This window comes from Brienomyrus brachyistius, chromosome 5 (assembly GCF_023856365.1).
Source record: "Brienomyrus brachyistius isolate T26 chromosome 5, BBRACH_0.4, whole genome shotgun sequence".
Taxonomy (NCBI): Eukaryota; Metazoa; Chordata; class Actinopteri; order Osteoglossiformes; family Mormyridae; genus Brienomyrus; species Brienomyrus brachyistius.
The window spans coordinates 22,946,617-22,966,340 of record NC_064537.1 but is presented as its reverse complement, the minus strand read 5'-3'; the positions used below and the strand labels follow the sequence as shown (position 1 = coordinate 22,966,340).

Below are 19,724 nucleotides of genomic sequence, written 5' to 3'. Positions count from 1 at the left end.
GAGTAATTCTGTATCCATCTGTTTGGGAGGAATTGGGCTGTGGAGGGTGGGTGGCGGGGTGGGTAGCAAGATCACTTAATTAATGACCGTATGAATGAATGTACTTTCTCTATTCCTCTCAGGGTCCATATGTGCCTCTCTGTGTCTAATTAGCCAAAGGGAACATTTCTGCTAGAATGATCATTGCTTGTGCCTGTGTCTAAAATTATTTCCGTATAATATGCTAAGCCATATCATTAATTATTAAATAAATATTTTTGATAATATTGTATTAATGCCATGGGGCGGCATGGTGGTGCAGTGGTTAGCACCGTTGCCTCACACCTCTAGGACCCGGGTTCGAATCTCCGCCTGGGTCACATGTGTGTGGAGTTTGCATGTTCTCCCCATGTCGTTGTGGGGTTTCCTCCGGGTACTCCGGTTTCAAAACATGCTGAGGCTAATTGGACTTGCTAAATTGCCCGTAGGAATGCATGTGAGAGTGAATGGTGTGTGAGTGTGCCCTGCGATGGGCTGGCCCCCCATCCTGGGTTGTGCCCTGCCTCGTGCCCATAGTTTCCGGGATAGGCTCCGGACCCCCCGCGACCCAATAGGATAAGCGGTTTGGAAAATGGATGGATAGTGTATTAATTGCTTAATGTTTTACTTCTGTTCCACCTATCTTGCCATTCCAAAAACTAATGCCTGAAAATACGAATAGCAGAGTACGAATGAATATCTTTTTAATCTCTAACATTGCGTTTGATCTTTATGGAAAGAGATACTGTATTGTGATGTTTAGAGAGAGACGACACAGAACCACCCCGTGAAAACATTGTTGACAGCCCCACCTTGTGGTGAAGTCAATTCGATTTCATATTACAAAATCGAAAGCAGTTTATTTTTAATTAATAATTTTTAATAGTTCAGATAAACCTGGAGAAAAAAGGGATGCACCGAGTCAGAGAATTTTATATATTTAAAAAAAGGAATTGCATTTCATTAATAAAAAATATACCTTTTACATATACAGTATATCATTAAATTCATACAAACATACTCAATTAGCTGCTTAATGCTAGGTAACAGAAAGTAATATTGTCCTCATATTTGTCTATAAACTGAATAATTATGTGATCTTTTAGGATGCAGTGTTTATATCGTGGTTCAGCATAAGTCAGTTTTAAAATAAAAAATATGATACGTCTGATGAAGCTGGTATATCTACTGTAGCAATTTATACCAAAATATGCATTTACAGTATAAAACCAATACTGAATAATAAACTGTTAAATTCATACAAATAAAAATTTGCAAGAGACACATTCTGTACATGTTTTCAGCATCCGACTGAACTCATCAAATTTAATTGAATTCCCCATTAAAATGGAGTTATGATTAAAATGCAATATCAAAGCATAAATATACTTTATATGATGTTTGTAATTGTATAGTTAAATGTACATGTGGAAGTTTAATGAAATAAAGAAAGAAACATATGATCACACGACTGGCTCCTTACTCAATAGCGACATCTTTCCTTTAACACTTACACACTGTTATTCATGTGTTTGTGTCACACACACTGGATTCACGCACCGCAGACGTGCAAATGCCACTTCCCATGTAACCCACTGATGACAGACCACCTGTAAGACAATAATCATTTTCACTCCATTGATGATGCTGATGTCCTGATTGTAATGAAGAATGGCTGGATTACAATGTGTAATAACTGTATAGCATTTAGTTACCATTTCAGTGGGTAAATAAAGTACATTTAGGGCCAAACAGCATTTTTTTGCATTATAGCATAACCATAGAGTCTCAAAAAAATAGAGCAAACAATGTAAAAACAATCGTCACCCATGTACATGTATCAGAGACATTAGCTCCATTTCTCTTGAGCTGTTTACTTCTTCTCTCCCCCCCCACCCCTTTGTTTCCCTGTTAGTTTGGCATTTCCCTTCCTGCAGGCCCCCTTTTAATTTCCTCCTGGCTGAACAGTCTGATACTCCCCTTACTTCCCCTCTGTCTTGGACAGCGTCAGTGCCTCACATCCTACTCCATGTTCCCCTGCTTGTGTGTGGTACACTCCTGCACCTTCCTCTGCCTTAGATGTCTTCAGGGCCTCGTATCCCCCTTCTGCCCCCTTGCCTTCTTTCCCCTTAAGAGTTTCATACTCATTTTTCTTCGAATCATCTTGCGAAACCTTCAGGGCCTCATAGCGACCCTGCTCTCCAGTGTCTGAGACGTCCGCTGTTGTGACTTTGTCTGCATCCGGCCCCTTCAGTGTGTCGTACTCTCCACTCCTCTCTCCTCTTTTTCCTCCCTTGAGCTCCTCATAACCTCCTTCCCCCTTGTCGGATTTCACAGCATCTAGTGCCACTTCCTGGTACAATGCCTCGGCTAAAATTGAGAGAGAATGGCAAAAAAACTGAATCAATTATGAAAAGCACACTAAGCAGATAAACAACTGCAGATAATTATAAAGACACACCTGCACCCTATTTAAATAAGTCAGTTGAATTTGACTGCTGTTGGATAGACAAGCATAGAAAGGTGGTGATAGACCAAAGCTGTTACAGCGAAACATAATAGACTTACGCTTTTGCTTGTTTCTTCTGTTCCAGCAGAAATATCCCACGATCAAGATGAGCCCCATTACAATGAAGATGAACACCAGGACCCCCACGATTACACCTGGATTGAAAGGATCTCCTGACACTGCAAATGAGAACGAGAGGGACAATAACGGTGAAGAGAATCTTCAGCTGAACACTTTGCCTGACTAACAAGACAGATTCTTGGTCTCATAGACAAGAACACAAACAACTCTGAAGCAAAGAAAAAAAATCTCATTCTGAAGACTTGAAGACTCTTTGCCAATACCTGAAGAATGTAGCATGTATGGAATCGGTTTTATCTGCCAAGATTCACGCATAATGCTGTAACCCAACCCAGTCCTAAAAGCAAATCTGCCTGTTCTGTGTGGTTTAATTTCACTGAGCCTCCACTAGACACCTGCCAGCACCTGCAGGATCTCCAGGGGGAGCCATAACTTTAATAGACAAGCTCTCCCATATAGCACCATGTGACTGGTTGGAATGGAGTCCATTGGTAGATTGAGTTGGCATGGATGCAGGATGTTAGGATGATAGTTTTGCACATTATAAAATCACCATCCAGGACTCACCAGACAATGGCAGACTGAATGAGGAGGCTCCGGTATCCCAGCGAACTCTACAGGCGTACTTCCCCTGGGGTAGGTGGTATTGGTATCCGCTGTTAACTTTTTTATAGTGACCATTTACAATCTCATAGAATTCAGACTTGCCGCCAGATCTGCATTTGCTGCAAGTGCACACAGGATTCCCTGACGTATATGACATGGCTGCCTCTAGAGTTACTTCTGGAGGACACAGGAAAAGGGAGATAATCAGAACCAATCAGAAATAATGAAAACCAATCAGAACCAATCAGAAATAATGAGAAATCATAACCATTCAGAACCAAACAGAATATGTGCAATACTGCCACCTTAAATCGTTGACAATTGTACTGCTGCTCACTCTTTCATGTGCAATAATGCTGTCCCCCCCACCCACTACTTCTTTATACTATATTGCTGAGAGACTTGTTGATTCTTGTCAATTATGTTTCATTGTAACGTTGACCCTGTGCTAACTTGCATACGGTAAATAAAACTAAGCTAATCTTTTCCTTCACTCTCTGGTCAATCTCCTCCAAACAATTTCTGCTGTGATTAGGTCAGGTGGCCAGGTTACTGTATGTGATGCGACACTCTTTCACTCTCCTTTCTAGGCAGTTTGTTCAAACGTTTGACTGGTACTGTAAATAAGACAGAACTTACACACATACACACACTTTCACACTCACTGTATACCTATGCCAACGACTTCCTGAGGCACAGATTTGACAGTGAACTTGTTATTGCTGGTACTCGCTTGGAACATGTAGGTAGCTTCACATTTGTAGTTTCCTTCGTCGGTCTTTGCCATATTTTTAATTGTATATTTCACTTCACTTTGAGTCAGTATTGTATCACTGCCTTTATAAAAAGTGACACTACTTATCTTTGGTGCACCATGTGTCACACATTCCAGTTCTAAATCTTTTCTCAGTTCTGGCAGATCAGGGTGAGGTACAAGTTTTACCATTAGATCTGAAGGGGTGAGAACAGCACAGTGAGAAACAAAGAGAGAGACTGACAATTCAAATAATTATGAAGAAAACTCTTAAAATTAGCACAAAAACGCAACACCTCATATGACTGAAATAATTCCCCATGTACATGTCAACTGTAAACTATGGTTGATTTTATTGATGGAATTCAGAAAAACTGTATCGTTTGTGTAAAAATAGATTAATAGGAAAGTATAGAAAGTGGCATTTTAATAAAAGCATTTTTTACCGGTTACTGAGAGTACAACAGTGCTGCTTCTCGTGTTTGTGATCTTATTTTTACACCAATAAATATATGGTTCTGAGGTCTTCTCCACAGAGGACGTCATGAACTCCAAAGGGCCAGTTTTTGGGTAATCTTTTATCATAACACGGTAAAGGCTCTGGTTTTTATACACATAACACATCCAATTCTGCCAGTCGTTGTCCACATAAAGGGCTAGATGAACAGAGTCATCTTTATAGACCACTGAATCTCCAGACTGAATGACTAGGATCTCTGGAGGAAAGGCGTCTGGGATATGAAAGAAGCAAGGAAAGGAGGAGATTAGATATCGTCAGGCTCAGACCTGCCAATCAAGGCGAATTTGCCATTCTTATTTTCTCTTTAAACCTTATGTAATGTAAATATCAACTGGGTAATCACATCACCATTCATTACAAAGATCTAAATGGACACTTTCACAAATTGAACAAGTTCATGTATTTCTTGATACATGATTGTTGCTAAGCAAACAAATAACACTGTACTAAATTCACAGAGATATTTCTATAGCAGCATATTTGTATATATTTGCATATAAACAGCTTGTGGCACATTTTACAGGGATCTAAATGTAACAATAGGTTATTTTCAAATGCAGATATTTACTTACCTTCAACTTTGAGCTGAAATGCTTCACTCTTCATTCCATTCCTCTCACACACATATCGGCCTTGTGCACTAATAGACTTTATGATGACGATATAGTTTTGTTGCATTTGATCTGGGATTACAGTACCATCGAAATACCATTTGACGCTGCCTCCTCCTGAGCAGGTGAGTACTATGGTGTCCCCCAAATATACAGGTAAAAATTGCTTCTTTATGCTCACTGTGGGAAAGGGAAGATGAAGACCCACAAATACATACCAGCTTCTCCGTATTGGACAAACATATTTAAACAGAAGAGAACTACACTTTTACATGCAGTATTTCAATAGGAATCATGTTAAATGTTTAATAACTCTCCAATATTGCAAATTTTAACAGCATTAATGTTAATGAAGATTTTTAAAGTTATTAGTTCAGACCAAGAATTAGCTAATACCAAATATTTCCATATCAAATTCTAAAATAGAAGTAAAACTTCAACTGATATTTCATTTCACTATGTATTCTAGCTATTATTAATTAACTAAGTGCCAATCAGAAGAGAGATGTCACCCCTTCTGCTAGTAGGAACTCAAGAGATGATTACAAAGCACATGAAATAATTCCTGGAAAACAGAGTAACACTTGAAATTCTCCAGGGGCCTGTATCACAAAGCTGGATTTTTGAGCAAGAAAGATAACATGTCAGATAACACAGTACAGCCTTCATGTACAATGCTTGGTTTAGCAAAGAAAGCCAACTGGAGGGTCAGGGAAGGCGAGCTAACATTGTCCAGAAGGTCAGTGTCATATAGGAGTTCACATGGCAACTATCTAAACGATAAATCATGGCATCTTACAAATGCAACATGCATATTACAAAAAGCTACAGACTGACACCATTGTTGTATATTCATATACAGCTCTGGGAATTAAGAGAACACAGCACATTTTTTTGTTTCACTCATTTCTCAATTTATGGGTGTGCATCTATGTAAAATACACATTTTTTTTTGCAAATTCCTGTCCAACTCTTCCCTGTTTCTCATTAATGAAGGGCTTCTTCCTTGCTTGATTTTTTCCAAAGCTGTACATATTATACAATCATTTTCATTGCTGTCTGCCTTAGTATACTTTAGTTTTCTAGGAGACTCTGTACCCTTATTGAATTGCATTTACTTGGTTTTAATATTTTTCTCTGATGTTTAGGAAGATTAAGGGAAGACTGCTGTCTGTTATGGACACAGAATAAGTTTGTATTTTTTTAATTACCTGTTGGCCTAGATTGACCCAGTGAAAATGGCAAAATGGCACCAAACACTGGAAGAAAAAAACATGTGCAATTAATCTCAGTTAACTCAAATCGTGTAATTCCAAAGATAAATTCGTTGCTGGTTTAATCATTTTATACAATTAAAAGTAATTAATTAAATATAAATGGATATTGACAGTTCAGCAGAGGTGGACATTTCAGGTCCAAAAAGTAAAATTCCAAACCAGGACTTTGTTTCAACCAACCACTTTAGCATAAAGAGTCACAGTCACAGAGTAATCAGCTGGTTGGTTGAAACAAATCTTGGTTTGGGTTTTTACTTTCTGGACCTGAAATGTCCACCTCTGCAGTTCAGTTAAGCATGCAAAGTTGCAAGGGCTTCTTTAGAAAATTGGATCAAATGTGAAAAAAATCACATTACAAAGGCTTAAGCTCATTTCCTCTGTTGCATTTTTGATCATATACATTCACAACATATTCATAATATTATTATAACAACAAGACAAAGCCATTGGCATTGTACATTAACATCAAAATATAAAATGGAACATGGTGAATCTCAAGCACGTTTGTAACATATAACTTTATTCACTTTACAATATTGTGCCCCAAGAAGGCTCTGTAGAGCTTATTTACTAAAGGCATGACTGCTGCAGAGTCAGTGGTTTTCATGAATAATTATGCAAGAAACCCACGAAATCCTGCAAGGAAAAGTACAAGGAGAAGTCATACAGCGATTAATACAGAGACCTGCAAACTCAACACCTGGGATTTGCACATTAAAAACTCAGCTAACCTTCCAGACAGAGGGCACCACTTTGCAATGACCCAGGGAGGTCCAACATCACCAACCCCAATAAAGCCAAAACAACCCCATTCTTCCTTCTGACATGACCTGAGACACATCCCCCTGAAACAGAATTTGACCCCTCAAATTCTGGGGTAACCCAAATTTACAAAAAACATAATTAAGCAATGAAACAGATACATAAAATTAATCTCAATGCCATTTCTCACAGGGTTACACTTGTAATTCAAGGTCAAGATTGCGTATAATGACTTTGACAATAGGGAAGAAATGCTTCAATTTAAATATACAATTTTTTTCTATCTCTACTAAAATGCTTCACCTTTACTTAAAGGGGTTCGATTCCCCCATCAGGTTCGTAAGTCACAGATGTGCTTTAAATGTTATGCACTTTTGATTTATGCCTGTTGTCCCCTCATCAGCGAGGACACACCCACTGTGAAAAATAAGGCATAGGTGTGCAAGAAGTCATCTATAATTAATTCATCAAGCAAGAAAAGGGTTTACACCCTTGATGATTTTGGTAATAAACAAAACGTGGAACATGGTATCATGAAACTCTGGGCACGGACCAGGGAAACAGGAGCAGGAGTCAAGGAGTCGGGTGAACGTGGGATTTAATGAAGATGACACATTCAGGAACATGAACTAACGTCACAACATTAATGACTGGACTTCGGAAACATACTCTAACGCAGACTTAAATACGCAATAGCTATTAACAAGACTATAATCAGCTGAAGACCTCAAGATTCCACACGAGGTAGCTATGCATTTCCATGTAAATAGATCTGTATCACCTATTTGGTGTCCTGCAATTTCTGTATATGTGTGTTACCATAGGAAACCATGCATCCTGGGCTGTAGGAAGTCCAAACCTGAATAAATAAATTGGCTAATAAACTTTCACATAACTAATTACTTTTAAAAAACAACAGCTTGTGACGGGGATGGTACCAATAATGTGATTGACAAGACCCACGCCCAACCCCCGGGTCCTGGACCTCACTATTTTTCAAACGTGGGGTAAGGCCCTACATGCATCATGATGTTACAGTTAGTGTCCCGTAATTTCTGTAGGCCTGTGTATTAGCATAGGAAACTGTGCATTACGATCTTAGAACTGGATAATATCTCAATACTTACAAAGACATCATTGTCAGCATAAGTTGATAAATGTAAGGATTAAGTTGCTACAGTTAAGTTATTGTCATGATCAGCGCGTCCAGCCCTCGTGTGTGCCACGCCCGTCTCGTTACCCTTGCGGGAAGTCCCAGCGTACCAACTGTCTCGCATTTATTCTGATGTCAATGTCCTGTATTTCCACGTTCAAGTCTGTTTCCCCAGGTCGGTCATTGACGTTGTCGCCTGTGTGCTCCCTTGTCTGCCTGCTTGAGATAAACTCCTTTGTTTTGGATTGCGGTTTCCCATATCCTGCTTCCCTGACCGATCGTCACAGTTATAATTAGAAATTAACAATATCACATCAATTGTCATGCACAATATAGGTTAAATCCTATAAGCAATACATTCTATTTTTTCCCATCAAACATCTATTAGTGATTTAATTCATTTAAATTATTTTTTGAAACATCAAAAAGACATACAACGTTTGTACATGTATAACTTGTTTACCTCAACGCTTTCAGGGAAAGACATTAAAACTACATAGAACCCATCTAACTATAAAGTAGCAAATGACGTCATGATTTCAAATTAACGCGCAACAGGGAGAGCATGGGGGGACTCTATGGAAAGCGGTTTGAGCATATATTCAACATCCTTGTTATCAGACCTCAGTTTTCTCCACTAGTTCAGTGTTTGTCAGCACTAGTTGGACATTTCATCACACTAGACTGCTATTTTGTTGCACTAGCTCAGTGGTTCTCTAGGTCGGTCCTCGGGACCCACTGCCTTGCTTGTTTTCCAGCTATCCCTGCCCCACACACTGTTGATTACCTGGATCAGGTGTGTTCAGTCAATCAGAAGCTGAAAGACAGCTGGGACTTATGTGTGGGGTAGGGATAGCAGGAAAACAAGCAGGGCAGTGGGGCCTGAGGACCAAGTTTGAGAACCACTGCACTAGCTGAAGAAAAACTATTGCTAGTCACTCTTTTTCAGTTAGTTAACTAGGGACCGACAATTTTCTGCACTAGTCGACTAGTGAGGCTTAAAGTGTTTACTATAGGTGAACTAGTGAAAACCAAAATGCTCTCTGGTTAACTATATTTAAAGCCCCCTTGATCTTATATGTTAACTGATGAGGCTCAAAATGTTTACTAATTGAACTAGTGAAAGCCGGAATGTTCGTTATTTAAATCAAATGCTAATGAGGAGGCAGGAAAAGTGCGTAAATTGAACCTATTGGATCTCTAGCAAGAATTACACCCAGCGAAAATTGAACCCTATAAAGCCTGAAGTTTTAATGTTAACTGCCAGCTCCTTGCTTACTGTCCATGCGAAGTAAAGCATGAAAATGCATATACTGCATGAGAGAGACTGGATTCCACGCAAGAAAGAACAACTTATGTGAGACAGGTCGAACTTTAAGAAGGGCGAACACAATAAAAATATTGCAGATGATCTGATCTGCAAACTCAGTCCAAAAATCCTGGGACTGTAAATCAAGGTCAGACCTTCTTAGGGGGTGACAGTGTAGCTCTTTGGATGCTAATTATTTTTACTCTCATTGTAGTAGGCAGAGATTTTGGGCCTCATGAAGGTATATTTCTGCTTCATCAGAAATAAAGAGAACACAAGCCTACCACATTTCTGAAGAGATTTGTCCTTTCCATAATGTATGTGTATGAGATATAAATGATGACACCAGTAGCAAGAGTAATTATTGAAATCAAGATCAAAATGATGTAATTATGAGGTTAGTAGTGATGTTTAATTTTCTGAAGTCCCATTTTCTCCACTGAAAAAGAAGGCTATATGCTCTACATGTGTGTATATCAGTCAATAAGTAATAATATTCAGGTCGTCTTCAAAGAATTTTTTTGCAAGAACAACGAAATACCAACTGCCCCAGCAAAACTCTAGTGATAATTTAGGCTACTCTGTTTCAGGAAATGGTATTGTCCACCGTGGACCATCTTTCTGAAATATTTAAGTTGCGTTCATAATTTCAAATGATGTTTTATACAGAAAAAATAATCTGATAGGTTTGACTGTGAGACTAAATACAGGAAATAACCTAGTGGACTACATGCAATTGAAGTGGCCAGGACAAAGATATTGATTGGTCAGTGTTCAAACTATGCACTGGAAACCCGTAAAGTGCCCACTCTGTATTGTGATGAGCTAAACTAAACATCCTGTCCTGCCCCAATCGTCCAGCCCTCGTGTGTCACGCCCCACCAAAAATCAATGAAAATCAGTGAAAATAGGCTTAATATCTGATGTTGTGTCCTGGTAAAAAACGCAATGCTAAGCAAAAATAGGAAAAGAAAGTAACACTGTAGAATATTATATAGCACTGTATAATACGCAGGTAGAGAGTGTGACCTCTACAGAATGCAGTTTTGTATCTGTTAATTATCTTCTGTTAGCCATTGATGTATGAATATGTATTTTGATTAGCGCAGCTTATCACTGTTTCGAAGGTCCACAATATTCCTTTCTGTGGCTAAGCATCTTGGGACCAGCTGAAACCACCAAAAACTTGTTACTTTTTATCAGTGAAACTTGGAAAGTTTTGCTTTCCTACTGCATTAATGGGGTCTTTGCCAAAACTATACAAAGAAACAATATTGCCCGGTCATGTTTACCAAGGGAATAGATAATAAAATAAATGTCAGCCTTATCACACAGGTGCGAGGAATACCTGAGCAATGGAAAGGGAGGGACAATGATAGCAAATGGTCCAAAAATGATACCTGGAAAATCCCTGTGATGAATATCCTGATAAAATAAAAGTGTATAAAAATCAGTGTAATTCGCAATGGGACACACTACTGCGCGGTGTCAAGCCTTGGTTGTAACTGTTTCTGTGCTGACAGTAGTAAACTTTGTTTTAAAATTGTAATTTGGTTTAATTTGCTATTACCATTAGCTGGCATTACTATTTCATTTTCAATAGATTCATCTGCTTTTGATTAATTTCATATGTGTTATATTTATATTTAATATTATTTACATTGCAGAATGCAAGGGGATTTTATTTGATTAAGGGTTGTTTCCTTTAAATATTTTGCATATATTTTAACTGTTTCGGACGTATATGTTATACGTCATTTCCCATATGCTGGAGAGGAATAAGTTTTGCGAGCGGCGCTGGAGTTTTAGACTGCACAAGAAATTAAGAGAACGTCCTCTCCAGCTAGGATTTTCAAACATTCCCTCTTAGCTCACAAGCAGGCAAAAGTGGTATGTTGTACTTTGAGTTTATCGTTGTATGTATGTTATTGTTAGCGAATATGTAATATTTATTTTCTTTGTATTTGTCCTGTATCTTTAGTTCTACGGTGTTTACGTCAGTGCTAAGTGTGCTGTAAATAAACATCAGTGTGCAAGACACTTGGAACTTCGCATTGTGACTAAGAGCGGCATAGTTTCAGTTTACATCGCGGAATGAAACTGAGCCTGAGACGTGGCGTTAACACGCATCCCCCTGATACACATTTACGCCCTAGGATAAAAGTGTTTCATTCTTTCAGATAAAAGCTTATATCGTTTAATTTTTAGTTTTAGAATAAGGTATTAAAAAGTTATCTAGTACGTACAATCAGAGGAATATTACGCATCGTGCTTTGTGCTAAATACTAAAACGAAATAATTTAAACAGCAAAATAATTATTGTAAATGTTGGAAAAGCTTAAAAACTATTTTAAAGCTTGTTATTTACGATACATAGTCGGCCAATTCCTTTGTCTTTGGTAACAGAGAACTTTCATTACTGCCTTATTTTAAATCAAAAGTGAAATGATATGTTTTTATCGGAAGCAAAAAACATTTTCCTCGACAAATGACGCAGTTGGATGTCTTCTAACATCTTAATATTTTCAGTGAATAATTTATTATTTTGTTTTATTATTTGAGGAGCGCTATTTCAGCAGTCAATATATGCTTTCCTTTATGTTTTTTATAGTTCATACTTATCAATAATGAGTTAGACCAATAGAACTGCTGAATCAATGTTATATCAGTGAAGAGCTTAAAAACCCAAATATAACATATAAATGCTGATAAAATATTCAGGCTTAAGACTATCGAACCCACGTACAATTTTACTCAAATCAGAACAATAGGGTACGAGGATCTGCAAAAACAATTACTACCCATTAAAAGTCCGCACAGACTGGAATAAGGGGAAAAACTATTTATGGTATAAATGAACAGATTTTTCACATTCAGCCTAATAAATCGCAGACAGGAACAAATACAATGAAACAGTGACTAAAGATGAAAAACAAACAAAACTTGATAAGCACATTACAGAGAGAGGACGAGGTGTTTAATGTTGAAAAAATGAGTTTGAGTTGGTCTTACCAAAAAGAACCATCACCTTTTTCATATTCGCTTTTGACTGAACGGCACTTGCTGGCAACAACTAAACGGGAACTGAGAAGAGTGAATGCCTTTATAAGGGACCAATACAGAAAGCAATGAAGGAGGGAGGGGAAGTGGTATACGAGCTGGAAAGCACAGAAAGTATTTTCACATTTTCATCGTTTCTTAGTATTACTTAATACACCCAGATGATACGTGATTTTAAGAGTTACTATAACGCACGTAATGCAACGTTTTGTTTACTATTCAAAACAGCAAAATTTATGGTGTATGGTCATGAATTTATTTATCCAAAGCAACAATGATATTTCTCTGCACATATGTTATAATGCATGGCAATATGGGATATTATATAACATTGTATAACACGTAACTAATGTGATCATTAGGAAAATACAAGATAATGTAACAGTGTAACCTGTAGAGAATGCATGTCGATTGCTGTTGCATGTTGCGATCATGTACAGTAGGTGTGTGTTTGCACCCTAGCTGGCTCTGGGGCTTATCATGTCCCAATTAACTCTGTAGCTAATCACAAAAATGTAACTCTGTAAGAACACTGTAAAATAAGACAAATTTTTTCAGAATTTTAAAATGTTTTATATCAGTCAATTTGACTGTAATTCACGTTTTTTTCCTGTTATGTTAAATGACAGAAAAAAAATTATTAAAATGACATTGCATAAACGTATATTTACGCACAGTTTGTAAAATAACAGAGAAATCCCTTCAGTGAAACTGGACAATTTCTTTTCTGTATGTTTACAGAAATTAGACTTATGGTTACATGCTTTATCTGTAAAATTTAAATGTTTTTACTGTACCAACGTGTGCTGTTGTTTTATTAAAGCGCAACAGCACTTTTTTTGTGCATTTTCTTTCATTAACTTTAATTTTGCATTCAATGTATATAAAATCTACATTGGTTAACCGTTCTAAAACCTGTTGCACATTTCATTCTTAAACATATATCCACCACAATTGTACTGTGTTGTTGTATATATATTAAATTGTTTGTGTAGAGTTAAGGTTACAAACATTACAAAAAATAATTAAAAATTAGATAATATGAATTTATAACTTCTACATTCACAAAAGGTCTATACTGTGATGGACCGGACGCTTCCGGTCGCAACTAGTTTCAAACTTGTGCGCATACGCAGAGGTCAGTGGAAGGCTCTATTTATCTGTTTAAAGAAATAAAAGGTTTGCAGATCAGAACTGATGGGATCATCTGAGAATTGATACAAGAAAGCGCTACGAAGTCAGAGAAGGACTAAGACACATATTAAGGTATGTATATTTAGACTTTTTAAAATATATGCTTTGTTTAACAGTGTTGCCAACGGGCGCATTTCGCGTATGCAGCGATTGCAAACAAACAGACCGTTGGAAGTCAGAAGTTTTAGATTTGAATGGATTAGATAATTCGCCAAATAAAAGCACAGCTAAACTCACAGGTCAGATAAGGACCGGGGAAAATTGGTCAGTGTAAGATATAGTTTATTCCTTAGTATTAACGGTTGGTTGCGTTGTTTTATTTTGCAGATAGATGTTATATTAAGATTATACTACGGGACCGTTGAATGCTTGAATCTGATTGGCTGACGAACGTTCTGAGGTGTGCAATTATTTTCAGATAAACGCACGGCGAACGTAGTTCCAGGTAGCTCTCTTGACCGCATTACAGTTCCATATCACTTCGCATAGTTAACTGTAATAACGGAAATTAGCATACAGTACCTATACAGCACACAGGACTAACAAAAACAACAATATGACAGACGATTTTCCGAAAGTAAATTTTAATATTAGTAGTCACAGAGGTAGCCAGCGGACGGAGATGCGGGCGGAGGCAGAGGGGCCTCGGGCAGAGCAGCGGGCGGAGGCAGAGGGGCCTCGGGCAGAGCAGCGGGTGCAGGCAGAGGGGCCTCGGGTGGAGCAGCTAGTGGAGGCAGAGGGGCCTCAGGCGGAGGCGGAATCGTAGCAGGCATTGCAGGAGGCGGGGCCATAGCAAGGACCGCGGGCGTAGCCGGGATTTCCGGCGTAGGCGGCAGCGCCTCGGGCGGAGCTGCAGGCGGAGGCGTCAGTGCCTTGGGAGGTGCAGCAGGCGGTGCGGCAGCAGAAGCAGGGAGCGGAGCCCTAACTGGAGGCGGGGAGGTGGCAGGCGCCTCGGGCAGTGCAGGCACTGCTGACTCTGGGCCAGCAGGGGTGCCGCAGTGGCTGGAGCCTTGCTGTGCGGCACGGCAGCCGCTGGGAGAGGCAAAACAGGTGCCGGCAGGACAGGCAGATCAGACGCCGGCAGGACAGGCAGATCAGATGCTGGCAGGACAGGCAGATCATGCACGGGCTCCAGTGTGGCTGCCTCACTAGTGGGCGTTGCCCTTTTCAGAGCCCGCGGGATCTGTGGGATAGTGTCCCAAACTGCCCTGGCCCCTTTTAAAGCCAGGCATGTGCCCTGGAAGGGGGAAGCTGCCCGGGGTGGCAACTTGGAGGCAGTGGGGATGTCTGGCATAATCGGGGAGTCCTCCCGATCACCGGCAGGGAGAGAAGCGGGGAAGAGAAGCGGAACCCAGGAAGACAGCCAGCTCCTCCAATGGTCTCTCCCCTCGCTTCTCTTTCTTTCTCCGTCTTTAGCTCGTCTGCTGAGGGGAGGTTGTGACAGAATGAGCTAGCGGCTGGAGCCGCCTCTCCGTTACCCTCGCTACCAACAGCCGGAAATTATCGCGCACCTCCGCTATTAGGTGTGCGTCTTCGGGTGAAGACATCCCCTGGAGAATGGTCCCGCTCCGGCTGGCCAACTCCCGAGCTATAGGGTCCTCCTGGACCTCGGGTAGATTGAGCCAGTATATCACCTCCTATAAGAGACCGAGGCGCTGATCCTTGGTTTGTGGAGGCGCATTAGGGAGATCCGTCATTCTGTGATGATCCGTGGGTTGGACGGGCAGACAGGCAGGCAGGAAGCAGGGAAGGATGAGGCAGGCAGGCAAAATACAGAGAAAGCTGGGGATTTATCCAAGGGGAGGCGCAGGGAGATGGCAACGAACATCAATGACGGATCTAACCCAGATGGATTTAGACGTGGACTAAATACAGAAAACAAGCCGAAATAACAAGAAACAGTTGGGCACAATCAGGGAAGTACACGTGGATGGTCAGGGGCGTGGCACACACAAGGACTGGACGCACAGGTCATGACAATGTATATATATATTACACACACACACTGTGTGTTTCCCCTAGGGGCAGATGGACACCGACAGAATTCATCGTGTTCATGTGTTTTTTTTAATGAGTTCAGTCAATATAACAATTGAACTAAACATAAGAATATTCCTTTTTATGACAATTATCCACAAAGTGTGGCTTGTGTCACTGTAGTGTATCGTTCTGGGCTCCTGGAAGAACATTTCTAGAGCCTATTGATATTGGAAGTCAGAAACGTCTGCCTGATTTATTGAGATTTGCATGCAGGCTGCAAGATGGTACATTAACTGTTAGGCTTTAAAAGTGATAGCTGATAGCTATCCTGGGGACCCAGTTGGAATAGTTTTATTAATATTTTTTATTATAATTTGCTAATATAATCTATGTCTTCTTTACTACAAAAAGTCATCCCTTATGTTTAATGTAATGCATTTTTTTGACCACTGGATGTCTACACAGACCGTGGAAAGCCGTTCAGAGTCAGCGCGACACCTAGCAGCAATTAAAATATTTAGTTTTAAGCCAATATAAAAATTTTTGAGATGTCTAAAATGTAATGACTTTTTTATAAATTTGGATCTCTTTAGGGGGTGGCATGGTGGTGCAGTGGTTAGCACTGTTGCCTCACACCTCTGGGACCCGGGTTTGAGTCTCCGCCTGGGTCACATGTGTGTGGAGTTTGCATGTTCTCCCCATGTCGTTGTGGGGTTTCCTCCGGGTACTCCGGTTTCCCCCCACAGTCCAGAAACATGCTGGGGCTAATTGGAGTTACTAAATTGCCCGTAGGTGTGCATGTGAGAGTGAATGGTGTTTGAGTGTGCCCTGCAATGGGCTGGCCCCCCGTCCTGGGTTGTTCCCTGCCTTGTGCCCATTGCTTCCGGGATAGGCTCCGGACCCCCCGCAACCCAGTAGGATAAGCGGGTTGGAAAATGGATGGATGGATGGGATCTCTTTAGAGCAAACGTATTCAAAGGTATGCCTTTGTAACGCTCTAACTGTGCAAGCCCCTGAAAGTTCCTATGCTTCCCACCTCCCATTCATTTGAATGTGCTCTCTTGGCATTTGGGGAATTGTTTGTTCAAAATTCACGAAAACACCCTGAATTGTAATTTTTCATGCAAAATGCGTAATTTGTAAGTTGTATAAAATGTGCTGACTTCTAAAAAGCAATTTATTAAAAGAAAATAAAAAGATCATGCTATTATATCTTTGTTTGCCTTTGGCCACGATTTCTCTACTCATTCACTGTGATTGGTCCTTCCCTGTTGCGAAGCTATTTGTAGTGTCTGCTGGGATCGTATCTCTTGGCAAATGGACGAACAAAACACTATTGCCACTTAGCAGGCATCCATTCAGATCAAAGGAAATTGTTTATAAAACAATGAGTGCTTACACTGGTGCCAAACCTGACCAGAGTGGTATTACTTGCGGTTACAATATGGAAAGTTACACTGCTGAACAAGTCGCTGATCACATTGTGGGTCTGGAAAGCAGTACCTCGGAGGAGGATAGCATAGAGCTTAGTAATACGACCCATGAAGTGTCTGAAGAGGTCTGCTTCCAAGAAGAGATGTTTGTGCCCTAAAACAGCAACATAACCTAGGCAAACAGAGCACCAGATGGAGGAGGAGGCAGACTGCTAGCACAGTACATCCTTAACACATCTCCAGGACCAACACGGCTGTATGTCTCACAGGCAAGTGACATTGTCTTTTCCTTCAAGGGATTTAGGACTGCTATTACGAGTGGAAAGGATTATTGTCACCATGACAACCTGGAGGGGAGAAATCAATTCTCCAACAGCTGGGTGGAACTAACATTTCAGAATTCAATGCCTTTCTCGGTGTCTGCATTCTGGCGGGGGTTGTCAAGTCAAGAGGAGTGTCGCAAGTCTGTGGGACCCAAAGACTGGGAGACCAATATTCCCAACGACAAAGAACAGAGTGCGGTTCGGGCAGCTGACATTGGCACTCCGATTTAATGATAAAAGATCATGACGAGCGAGAAGAACAACAGACAGGCTAGCACCCATTCGAGAAGTCTGGGACATGTGGTTGTCAAACCTGCCTTTCATGTATAATCTCGGCCATATGACCATAGACGAGTGACTGGTACCATTCAGAGGTAAGTAATAATAATAATAATAATAATACATTTTATTTATAATGCCCTTTACATCCCAGGATCTCAAAGGGCTACAAGTTAATATAAAGAGAGACAAAATAAATAGTTTAAAAGTAAACAAATTTAAAACTTCTAAGTGGAGGAACCAAAGGTTTTGTTAAAAAGAAAAGTCTTTAGATGCTTTTTAAAACAGTCAGTGGGTTGTGGTGCCCTCAGGAAGTCAGGGAGGGCATTCCATAGGCTTGGAGCAGCAGCACAGAAAGCCCTATCTCCCATAGTCTTCAGATTGGTTCTTGGTTTGTGGAGGAGGTTAGCCTGCGTAGAACGGAGAGAACGTGTTGCGCGTTGTGGGTTGATAAGTTCTTTGAGGTAGGGGGGGGAGGCATGTCCATGGACGCATTGGTGTGTAAGAAGCAAAACCTTATACTCAATCCTGGCGGAGACGGGAAGCCAGTGAAGTGAGTGGAGAATGGGAGTGATGCTCATGTTTTCGCACTCTCATCAGGATCCTTGCTGCAGAGTTTTGAATGTATTGGAGCCTCTGAAGGCTCTTGCTAGGTATCCCAAAGAGAAGTGAATTGCAGTAGTCCAGTCTAGAGGAGATAAAGGCATGGACCAGCTTTTCGGCATCAGATAGGGAGAGAATGGGGCGGAGTTTGGAAATGTTCCGGAGATGGTAGAAGGAGGTCTTACAGAGATGGTTGATATGGGATTCAAAGGTGAGTTGGGGATCCATTTTTACGCCAAGATTTGTGACTGTTGATGAGAGAGAGATATTAGAGCCAGAGAAGATGATACTGGTTATGGGTGATGATTTTATCTGGTGAGGGGTGCCAACCAGAATGGCCTCGGTTTTGGAGCTGTTGAGTTGAAGGAAATTGTGATCCATCCAAACCTTTATCTCCTCCAGACAGACGGTGAGTTGAGATGGGGATGATGGGGATGATGAGAGTGGCGTTGCAGCTGTGGCATTTACATAAAGCTGTGTATCGTCGGCGTAGCAGTGAAAGGAAAATCCATGGCGGCTGATGACCTGACCGAGCGGGGAAAGGTAAAGAATGAAGAGCATGGGGCCAAGAACTGACCCCTGGGGAACGCCACAGGAGACTGTGTGAGGTGGAGTCACCCATAGCAAGGTACTCTATCCGGTTTGCGAGGTATGATTGAATCCAGCTGAGGGCAATGTCAGTGAGAGTAATATACGTTATTGCTGCACTACAGTTGTATACATTGTTACACGTTTATAGTTCAAATATAAATCTCATGTTCATTAGCAATGAATCATAATGGATCATTTATTTCAACCAGTTACCTTGTTCATCATTTGTACCCGAGTAGTTACTAAATTACTTAGGAATTACATTGTAACTTGTTACTAATAAAATGTATAATTTGTATCCTAGCACCAATCGAGAGATATATCTATTGAAACGCAGTAAGGTAGGACAAATAGACATTTTTTGTGAGCTATTTTGTGATGTATATGTACAGCTGTCTGTAAATAAAAGTGCCCGTGTGATATTGAGGACATTTGACTCTGACTTGGAACTGCCTGTTTGTTATTACTTTATGGGAAAACAATATTGAGATATATCGTATATTGCGGTTGAGTTAAAAATACTGAGATATGATTTTTCGGTCCATATCGCCCAGCCCTACATAATACCCAGGAGAACACAGAGCAAGTCATAGTTAGTGAGGACCCCACATTAAGACGGTCCCTCAGAACCCCAAAACCCCCAAAGAAATTCCACTATCTA

General features: G+C 40.4%; 1 protein-coding gene across 9 annotated transcripts in view; it reads right to left on the bottom strand.

Moving 5' to 3' along the window:
• Nucleotides 1-940: 940 nt before the first annotated feature.
• The window catches only part of LOC125743018 (carcinoembryonic antigen-related cell adhesion molecule 20-like), a 95,069-nt gene continuing 76,285 nt past the window's right edge, over nt 941-19,724 (bottom strand). For 3 of the 9 annotated variants that reach the window (XM_049015599.1, XM_049015605.1, XM_049015606.1), the window contains 4 exons: nt 3,887-4,165; nt 3,176-3,391; nt 2,587-2,706; nt 941-2,388 (listed from right to left, as the gene is read on the bottom strand). In XM_049015599.1, coding sequence (XP_048871556.1) covers nt 2,000-2,388; nt 2,587-2,706; nt 3,176-3,391; nt 3,887-4,165 — 1,004 coding nt within the window. In that variant the 3' untranslated portion in view covers nt 941-1,999. Of the gene's footprint in view, nt 2,389-2,586; nt 2,707-3,175; nt 3,392-3,886; nt 4,166-4,414; nt 4,700-5,060; nt 5,280-6,310; nt 6,359-12,612; nt 12,719-19,724 lie in introns of those variants that run through there. The other 6 variants (XM_049015602.1, XM_049015603.1, XM_049015604.1 and 3 more) reach the window with 4 other exon arrangements.